This window comes from Dunckerocampus dactyliophorus, chromosome 12, assembly GCF_027744805.1.
Source record: "Dunckerocampus dactyliophorus isolate RoL2022-P2 chromosome 12, RoL_Ddac_1.1, whole genome shotgun sequence".
Classification (NCBI taxonomy): domain Eukaryota; kingdom Metazoa; phylum Chordata; class Actinopteri; order Syngnathiformes; family Syngnathidae; genus Dunckerocampus; species Dunckerocampus dactyliophorus.
The window spans coordinates 6,410,001-6,420,608 of record NC_072830.1 but is presented as its reverse complement, the minus strand read 5'-3'; the positions used below and the strand labels follow the sequence as shown (position 1 = coordinate 6,420,608).

The window sequence follows — 10,608 nt, the reverse complement described above, 5'->3', positions numbered from 1 at the left end:
AGAGGAGGAGGAGGTGGAGAACGATTATGGACGAGAGCAGAGCATCGTGCAAGAGGACGCTGATTGGCTGCCGTCTTCGTGATGTCACCTTGGACAAGTCAAATGTCTCACTTGCTGTCTGGGAGTCATTTCAATGACACGTTAAGAGTCTGCTCTTACCATTCTTAAGTCTTTCATCTCTCTTCTATTCGCACGAGCACACTGATTTACCGCCAACTGTCTTTTTATGGCGCCATAAGGGACATTTAATTGGCGCTAATCTACTTCACAGACCCATTAAAATAATTACATCAACACATACTACATGATTATTACCATCAGCCATAAATGACACATCATCAGTACGTCATAGAAATAGAAATAGAAATAGTCTGCTCCAGGGTCAAACTGTGGCCATCAAAAGCTTCATTAAGTGCATAGACGGGTTTGAAGTCACATTGTGTCACACAGTGTCACATCCAGAAGTTCTCCGACGACACAGCCATTGTTGGTTGTGTTTCAGAGGGGAATGATCTGGAATACAGGACGGTCATCAGGGACTTTGTCAGCTGGAGTGAGCTTAACCAGCTGCAGCTCAACACCAGCAAGACAAAGGAGATGATCATTAACTTCCAGAGGAAAACATCTCACTTTACACCGGTGAACATCCAGGGAGCGGACATAGAGTTGGTAGACAGCTACAAATTCCTGGGTGTTCACCTTAACAACAAGCTGGACTGGTCCGTCAACACCCACGCCCTCTACAAGAAGGGCCAGAGTCGCCTTCACCTGCTGAGGAGACTGAGGTCCTTTGGTGTGTGCAGGACTCTTTTACGGACCTTTTATGACTCTGTGGTGGCCTCAGCCATCTTCTATGCTGTGGGCTGCTGGAGAGGGGGCAGCACGGAAAGGGACAGGAGCAGGATAAATAGACTGATCAGGCGAGCGAGCTCTGTCCTGGACGGTCCTCTGGACTCCGTGGAGGAAGTGGGGGAGAGAAGGATGTTGGCTAAGCTGACATCCATCATGAACAACACCTCTCACCCGCTACATGACACTGTTGTTTCCCTGAGCAGCTCCTTCAGCACCAGACTGTTACCCACGGTGTAAGAAGGAGAGGTTCCGCAGGTCCTTCATACCGACCGCTGTCAGGCTCTACAACACCTGCACCACCTGAACCATGTTGTAGACACTATGCTTTCTTTACACTGTTCTCTTTACTTGTCTTGCTGCTGAAACAAGTAAATTTCCCCGCTGTGGGATAAATAAAGTACATACAATACAATACAATACAATACAATTGTTAAGTGTCATAGAAGTGTAACAAAGAAGTGAAGCAGTGTCAATGGTATAACGTCTTAACTTTGCTAACTATTGAGGACACGTAAAAAAAAGTCAAAGAAAAAGCCAAACACCGTTTACGCTTTGATGCTCGCTCTCAAGAAGTTCGCCGACATTCTCCTGTGACATCATGTGTGACGGTTTTGTGTGACTTTGGAGACCTACAAGCATTTTTCCTTCAAAATTCCGTCAGTCTTGCATACACACACAGACAGAGCATATTTACATTATGCTAATGCTCTACATTTAGCCACAAGCTAATTTAGCACAGCGCCCCTCCGAACTGATGCAACTAAGAGGTGTGAATGTGGCGCAGGGAATATTCTTGGTGGCGTGGTGACTTGTCAAACAGACCATATGACAGCTGAGGACTGCATGATAGAATCATCGCACAGCACGCAGCGAGCAGCCTGATGGGCTATGATTCATCACACTGCTGTCGTTTAACACCAGGCCACACTCGGCCCGGCTAAGCCTCATCACCGTGCAGCTTAACGCTCCACTCCGTTAGCTCTCAAGTTCTTGCCGAATACTCAAAATGTCAATCAATAAATAAATAGCTTTGTCTAATGATTGTTTCTATGAAGAGGCACCGCACTGGAATATGTAAAGTCACATATTCGCATGCTACCGCTGGGAGGCACAGAGCACCAAGTCAGCTTGAGGCAGGAGGAAAGAAAGGACGATTTATCTGACATCACGCTCGCTTCCACAGTGATTGAAATCACAATTAAATGGCAGATGTCACCTGCTCACTTGTCAGTACCTGGTGGTGTAATGGTACAGCTGCTGCATTGACAGCAGAGGGTGCGAGTTTGATCCTGTTTTTTTCTGCTAAATTACTATGCACTAAAAATAATTTCCCATGCATATTCGCATTGCATCTAAAATCAGGTAAAAGTCAAATAGCGTTAAAATAGCTTTGAATAAGTTAGGTCCTAAAGATGTAGCGAATGCAGCTGCCCAGGTGGTGGCCCAATGTGATATTTTTTTGTCATTGGGGTCCAAATAAAATTCTGTTCAGGGACCCAATTTAGCCAGGGGCGGACCTGCATACAGTATAATCCACTTTATAGAACGAATATATTGATTTTTAACAGTTTCTGCAAGCTAACTAAAGCCTAGGTCAGAACCGGTTGTACGGGCTCCTATGGTCAGTCTACGTGCAAAAAACACAAAAAAACGCACGGCGAGTGCGTGTGTTTGACATGCTCATTTTTGATCCGTAGACCGACCGGAGATGTTCTTTATCATGTCAAACAAACTCTACGGGCGCTTACGTTGTTTTCAGGTTGCAAGACACACCTGATCCCAAGGATGCAGTCAAGCAGCAACTAAGAAGAGGCCATGCAGCCCCAAGAAACCAAATCAAGGAGGAGGATCAAAAAGGAGAACCCCATCTGTCCAAGTTTGGCAAATCGCCCTGATTGTCTTCCTTCTCGAGATATTTTTTTGCTTCAATCTATTATCACACTGCTAAATCTATGATGGTTAACTGGAAACTGACAACAGACCGGGGATCACAGTCTCCTTTCAAGGAGACTCAAGATTAGCCTGGATGTTGTTCTCCTCCTCCTCCTCCCCCTGAAGACAAGTCTTTTTCATTCCACTGCAGCACATCATGCACTGTCGTGACTATTCCAGTGTTAATGAAGGACTGCTATGATAAAAGAATGCCGAAGACGGTAGGCTCAGGAGCCAGATCTGGCTCTCAAACATTTCTTAACACCATCAAATTTAGCTATTCAATTTTTTTCGCTGACATTTTAAAATAAAACATTACAGAAATCACAGTATTAAAAGAAAAGCACTCTAAGAGCGCAGACCTCTGCCAAGCGCCATAGTTCCACCCATGTTGTGATTCACACCAAAATAATAATCCTATATTTTTTGGATCAGTCTTTGATATTTTGTAGAACCTGTTGGAAACTTATCCTTCATTTTTTGTGGACTTATACGCACAAATGCCGAAAATGGTGCTATCTCGCAATGTTAAAAAATAAAATCCTGGATCCAGACGGTGACCCGGATCACCCACAAAATGTAATCAGTTCTTCCATACCCCATTTCTGACAATACTGGAAAATTTGAACCAAATCCATTCACAACTTTTCAAGTTATTTTGAACACACACAGACAACAAACGCCGGCAAAAACATAACAAGACACAAGAGAGTTTTATTGTCATGTGCATAGTAAAACAGCAGTTATACCATGCAATGAAAATCTTATTCTGTTCATTCTCCCAAGAAAAGAAATAAAACAAATGAAAGAATAAGAACATAAGAAACATAAACACATAAACATATATACCAATAAATTAAGCAACAACAACAGAAGAGACATTAATACAAGCAAATAATACAAACAAACAAACAAATAAATAAATAAATAAATAAATAAATAAATAAAGTGCTATGAGTGTGTGCGTGCGGCGTGTGCGAGTGCTTCGTTGAGGAGCCTGATGGCCTGTGGGTAAAAGCTGTTTGCCAGTCTTGTGGTCCTGGACTTCAAACTCCTGTAGCGTCTGCCTGATGGTAGGAGTGTGAATAATGAGTGTTGTGGATGTGTGCTGTCCTTGATGAGGTTGTGTGTTCTGCGTAGGACTCTAGATTTATAAATGTCTTGCAGTGAGGGGAGGGCTGCCCCAACAATGTTCTGTGAGGTCTTGATCACCCGCTGGAGTGCCTTCCTATCACGTGTTGTACAATTACCGTACCAAACAGTGATGGAGGCGGTAAGGACACTTTCCATAGTGCATCTGTAGAAGCAACTCAGGATTGTGGTGGACATGCCAAATTTCCTCAGTCTTCTCAGGAAGTACAGTCTCCTTTGGGACTTCTTCATAATTTGTTGGGTGTTGTGAGACCAGGTGAGGTCCTCGCTGATGTGTGTGCCAAGGAACTTGAAGGTTTTCACCCTCTCCACCTCAGTCTCATCAATAAACAGGGGTCTATGCGGCTCCTTTTCCCTTGTTCTTGGGTCGATGATCATCTCTTTAGTCTTATCTGTATTGAGAAGGAGATTGTTATCACGACACCAAGCTATGAGGTCCGCCACCTCTCTTCTGTATGATGTTTCAACACCACCAGTGATCAGTCCGATGACTGTAGTGTCATCCGCAAATTTAATGATGCTGATGTTGTTCTGGGAGGCCACGCAATCGTAGGTGAAGAGCGTGTAGAGGAGCGGACTCAGCACACACCCCTGTGGGGTCCCAGTGCTCACAATTCTTGAGCTGGATGTGCGGTTGTGGACTCTGACTGACTGGGGTCTGCCTGTGAGAAAGTTAAACACCCAGTTACAGAGGGAAGGTGACAGGCCGCGGTTGCACTTGGCAGAGGTAATAACGTTCAAAATATAAAACTTTATTATTCATTTTAATCCATCCATCCATTGTCTACCACAATGCAGGTGGCCTGAGCCAATGGCAGCTGCCCTTACAATATTTTCCAGGTCAATCATACAGCCAGCTAGCTAATTCTGCAAACCCTTTTGACAAAGAAGATGGCGAAAATAAAGAAAGATAAGGAGTACGATGCAAAACCATGCAGCGCCAGACGTTACATTAATGGTAAGAAGTATTTTATGTATTATTGGTTAGCTTCAGTATAACAAAGTTAAAAAAATAATAAATTCAGAGACTTATTATATTCTAAAATTGTTGGTGTTGCTTAAAAATGCACACATTCACATTTATTTGTAGCCAAAGTTAAAAACTATGATTGGCTCTTAGATAAATACATTTTAAAATATGTGTCTTTCATGGCTCTCTTAGCCAAAAAGGTTCTCGACCCCTGACCTAGGATGTCATGTAATCCAAGCCCCTCCTCTCATTTCTCCTAGATTTTTTTCCTCCAAAATCATGTATGCTACTTGTATAGAAAGTATAGTATATAGTATAGTATATAAAAAAAAAACTTTACAGGCAAACTTCGTATTTCATACCCCTTAGTTTTCGTACATTTTTCAGTTTTTGTACAATATTGTACTTGAACTGCGGGACGTCCGCATCAACAATAACTTCCATCCATTCATCATTTATAATTGATGTTTTCCACAAGTAAAAATAATTATTCTCTATAAAATGTACTGTATGTTTCTGGTGTTTGGAACGGGTTAATTGGATTTACATGATTTCCCATGGAGAAAAATTGCTTTTCATTCGTACGTTTCGTTTTTTGTCTAACTTTTGAACAAATTAAGTTCAGCATTCACAAACCACTTCTTAAGGAATCACCAAATCTGTTTTATCGCAACAAAAATGTCTGGAAAAGATAATAGGAAGAAAACTTGCTTTAAAGCTAAAACTTTCTTACAGTTCGAGAAAGTGGAGTCAGTCTTTCTCCATCTGTGGTTCTTCCACCTCCTTTCATGTCAGGTGATTGACAGAAGCCCTGAGAGGCGTGCAGTGTTGGTCCTGAACAAATAAAAGTCATCACGTGGCGCTGAAAGACACGAGTGTTAATAAAACACCTAATGAGAGCTTCAATGAGGCATGGTACTTCACAGTGCATCATTCACAAAGTTCATCAGTGAGCTGCTGCCATGCACGATTAACTAAAAAGCAGCGCGCACAGCAGCACATAATGTTCCTTTAACTCACATTAAAGCACTGATCACTAGCTTGTTTCAATGCGCAATAGGTGAAGATAAACATGACCGTTACACACGTGTAAACATGCACAATTTAAACATTTGCATCCACTGGGCTGTGACAGAACGCATGACATGTTGCCAGTGGCGTTTGGGAACGCACACCCACAGGACGCTGCATTAGGTACACTAGCTATTGAGATCCAAGTCTTTACAGAAGATAACGCTCAAAACGCTTAGCTACGTTTATTATTGACGTGTGACGCGTGTTCTGCGGTACCGCTGCTTTGAAGGTTTGACGCTCTTTTATCAAAAACAGCTTCTTCCTAAGCGCATCCTGACTGCCAATCACACACCTCGCTGTCAGTCAAGAGAGCATAGATAGTAATAACAACACGTAAGTGCAGTGTGACCTTTTACATTGCATGCACCAGTGACGCGTGGTGTGGTGTGGTGTGGTATGGGTTGGGGGTGGCGGGGGCGGTAAATGTTACAACATTTTAAACACCCAACCTTTTCTTACATTGTAGGTCCTTGCTCCCAGACATATTTTAACAATAACAACACACGTGACACTTGTATTTAAACTAGAAATGCATAATTGTATTGTAAACAACCACAATGTATCCAAGCATCAATTAATACAATCAGGGTCCTATGCTATAACAAAGGTCAAATCAAACGACAGTGTTAATAGTCAAAACAAAATGTACAAAGACACATTGGAGCCAAATAAACCTGACATCAGTTATGTGCAAAAAAAAAAAAAAAAATCTGTGAGGGACGGAGGACTATGAATGTAATGCATCAGCAAGCGGATACAGTCAAGGGTTGACTTCCTGCACACACCAAACATCAGCAGCCTTTGTTAAATTTAACACGAACTCAGAACACCTCCATTTAGCAACAACGTCATAAAACAATTTCATGTGTTGTGTCAGGCATCATGGCACACGGTGCTAATAAATGTTTAGGAGCAAAGGATTGTGGGAAGCTCATCCAAGATCAAATCATCATAGGGCCGCTAATGAACCTGCTGAGAGGATCAATTTAATCAACAAGCATCCAAAGCACCAGGCGCTCGCTTGATTATACACTCTCCATTAAATATATATATATATATATATATATATATATATATATATATATATATATATATATATTAAAAAAAAAACAAAAAAAAAACAAAAAAAAAAAAAAACAGGGAATATCTTCAAAATAAGAGTGTGGCCAAATAAAAACTGTCATTTGAAAAGGAAACAAGACGGAAGGGAGGAGGCAGACATGCCCAAGTGGACCAATCAGCATCCAGACAGGTCTTTGGTTTTGTTGCGCCTCTGAAAGCGAGTCTCGACCGGGTCGAAACCCTGCTCGTGCGCTCCGAACAAAGCCCAGCCGGGGGTCCGGGCCATGTAATCCATCGAAGAGAAGCTGCTACGTCCCCCGCTCTCCTCGTGAGCCCGGACCAGGTCCTGGAAGCGCTTGTAATCAATCCAGGTCCACCACTCGCCATCCACCTTGAACTAGAGACACACGCACACAAATATAATTCTTTAATACAGGGAGTAGGTTCTCGTGCACATCAACAACATCACGACCTTGCTGCGATCTTGATCTAAATGCCAGGAAGAACAACAACAGTTTGCTGATGTTAAGATACAACTAAAGATCAGACTTCCTCCCTTCCTCCCTCCCTCGCTCCTCCTGGCATCCTTGCTCCTATCAATCACTGCTTCACGCTCTCACAGCCAACTTGCCATCCATCTCGTTAAAGAGCCCAGAGGCGGGGGATAAATGGAAGTGTGTGTGTGTGTGTGTGTATACACACTACAGCCTCCAACATCATTCTGCTTCTCCAATCCAACCCAAGCAGGTGAGTGTGACCTTTGTTTTCCCCCACAATGCACCGGTGCTCTCTGGCAAATCCAATAAGATTCAATAAGGAGCTAAAAAGACTAACAGTGCGAACACGACGTTTAATGGAATTTGTATTCATGTTTGATATCGAAATGGGCTGGGTAATAGGACTCGCAAACAAGGCTCTTTTATACAAGTAACTAGGGATGGGCCGATATTATTGGACAAAATTGCCGACCAATTATATTAGTATAAAAATGAAAATCGGATCATAGCAATATTGTTTTTTTCTGCCAATAAGGCTATCGATTTGTGACTGAGACCTCAAACTGCACCGTGCTGCACTGAGCAACAAGCGCAGTATATCCGCGAATCTGGGATTACTTTGAAGTTTAGCCTTTGTATTGTAAATATGCGATTTGCAATGACTGAAGTTGGAATGTCCAATATAAGATACTGTATCAGTTCATATCGGTATGTGATGACATCATGGGCCACACAGCAACAAGTCTGCTAGCTCAGTATGTCCGCGGTGTGGAATTATTTTCAAGTTTCGCCTTCGAATTGTAAAAATGTAATTTATACGGGTGTCACAAGATCTCGCAAGATTGAAATGTGACAAGATTTCTCGTTGTGGGCGCTAGGCCTGAGACAAGAGTAAATAAATTTATTCACACAATAAATGAAAAGAGTAGCCTCGGGAGGAGCAATGCAAAGTAATGTCGTAGAAATGACTTTTCTAAAAAGTAGTGTTAACATCTCGCCTTGTTCTCATAGACCCTATCGCGTGTATCGTCTCGTGCCACGCCTGCAATTTGCAATGACTTGCAAAGTGCTGCGAAGGGCAAGTAAAGAGTCTTCTTTTAATACTCGTAATCTGATATCACTAATTGGGAATCACACACAGCTAGCGTACCTGCAGTAAAGTAAGCGACGGGAGACGTGATGAATGAGCCCAGTTAACTTCACTGCTTGTATTAGTCCAGAGTTTCATAATTTGCACTTTCCTGTACGGATGTTTGTGCCACATAGAAATGTGCAGTTCTCCAAATTATAATGTTGCCAGCATTATTTAATTGTATTCTTATTTGTGAATTCATTATGACTAACCTGTCTTACTTGCTGATAGTGGGACAACATGTTATTGAGATTCATGATGATTGGTCATGATTTTTTAATGTCTATTTTGTTGAGACAAAATATTTAAATATGGCACTTTTTCTACAACTTACATTCCATATTGCAGTATTTGTCATACAGTGGTGGGAAAAGGTGTTTGCCCACTTCCTGATTTCTTATTTTTTTGTACTGTATGTTTGTTACACTTAAATGTTTCAGATCATCAAACAAATTTAAATATTAATTAAATATTAGTCAGTGACAACCCAACTGAACACAAAATGCAATTTTTAAATGAAACTTTTTATTATTGAGGGAGAAAAATAATTCAAACCCACATGGCCCTCTAAACCTAGTAAGTGCTTGGGCCACCCTTAGCAGCAACAACTGCAATCAAGCGTTTGTGATAACTTGCAATGAGTCTCTTACAGCGCTGGAGGGTTTTCCAGCATGAAGTGCCTTTTTAAGGTCATGCCACAGCATCTCAATAGGATTCAGGTCAGGACTTTGACTAGGCCATTCCAAAGTCTTCATTTTGTTTTTCTTCCACCATTCAAAAGTGACCTTTCAAAATGTTCAACTTTTTCTCGTCAGACCACAGAGTATTCTCCCAAAAAGTCTTGGGGATCATCAAAATGTTTTCTGGCAAAATTGCAATGAGCCTTAATGTTCTTTTTGTTCAGCGGTGTTTTTTGTCTTGGAACTCTGCCATGCAGGCCATTTATGCCCAGTGTCTTTCTTATGGTGCAGTCATGAACACTGACCTCAACTGAGGCAAGTGAGGCCTGCAGTTCTTTGGATGTTGTTGTGGGGTCTTTTGTGACCTGTTGGATGAGTCGTCGCTGCTCTCTTGGGGTCATTTTGGTTGGCCGGCCATTCCTGGGAAGGTTCATCACTGTTCAATGTTTTGGCCATTTGTGGATAATGGCTCTCACTGTGGTTCGCTGGAGTCACAAAGCTTGAGAAATGGCTTCATAACCTTATACGTAGATCTGATAGATCTCAATTAATCTCTGCTAAGATATGTTTTAACAGGAATGTTTTCCACACAGGGCCGTGTAGGTTTGGATTTTTTTTTCTTCCTTAATAAAAAGTTTGATTTAAAAACTGCATTTTGTGTTCAGTCGTGTTATCATTGACTAATAGTTACATTTGTTTGATGATCTGAAACATTTTAGTGTGACAAACGTGCAAAAAATAAATCACGAAGGCGGCAAACACTTTTTCATACCACTGTATTTTGCACAAAAGCAGGTTTATTTGTGGTATCACAGTAAAAGAAGCATCATCTATTCATGTGACCTGACATAATTTTGAGGGAAGAGTTGCTGACAATTTCGATCTCAGTTGATATCGGTATCAGTAACAAAGTGCTCAACAATATCAGTATATCAGTTATCGGTGAAAAAAACAAAAACAATATCAAGCGCCTCAACTGTAAGGTCTTGCTCTTTGTGTGTAATGTGGGTCCATAAATAGTAGCGCTGACTACTAATGAGCAACAGGTACCGCTGTACATGCTTTCCAGTGACCACAAAGCAGCTGCACATCGTGGCAAGCAGGAAATAGAAAACCAAAATAACAGCACAAAACAGGAAACGATGTGAAAACTAAGGAAAACCACAACTAAAGTCCAACCCGTCATGCTGAATGTGACATAAAGCGCTGGTTATGTGAGAGGATAGTAAGGCATCTTCCTTTAATGATTCTAATTTA

General features: G+C 41.6%; 1 protein-coding gene across 2 annotated transcripts in view; it reads right to left on the bottom strand.

Annotated features, from left to right (window-relative positions):
* Positions 1 to 7,099: 7,099 nt before the first annotated feature.
* tyw1 (tRNA-yW synthesizing protein 1 homolog (S. cerevisiae)) overlaps positions 7,100 to 10,608 on the bottom strand; it is a 36,697-nt gene continuing 33,188 nt past the window's right edge. For both annotated transcript variants that reach the window (XM_054794279.1, XM_054794280.1), the window contains exon 16: positions 7,100 to 7,439. In XM_054794279.1, the coding sequence (XP_054650254.1) occupies positions 7,218 to 7,439 (222 nt within the window). In that variant the 3' untranslated portion in view covers positions 7,100 to 7,217. The remainder of the gene's footprint in view (positions 7,440 to 10,608) is intronic.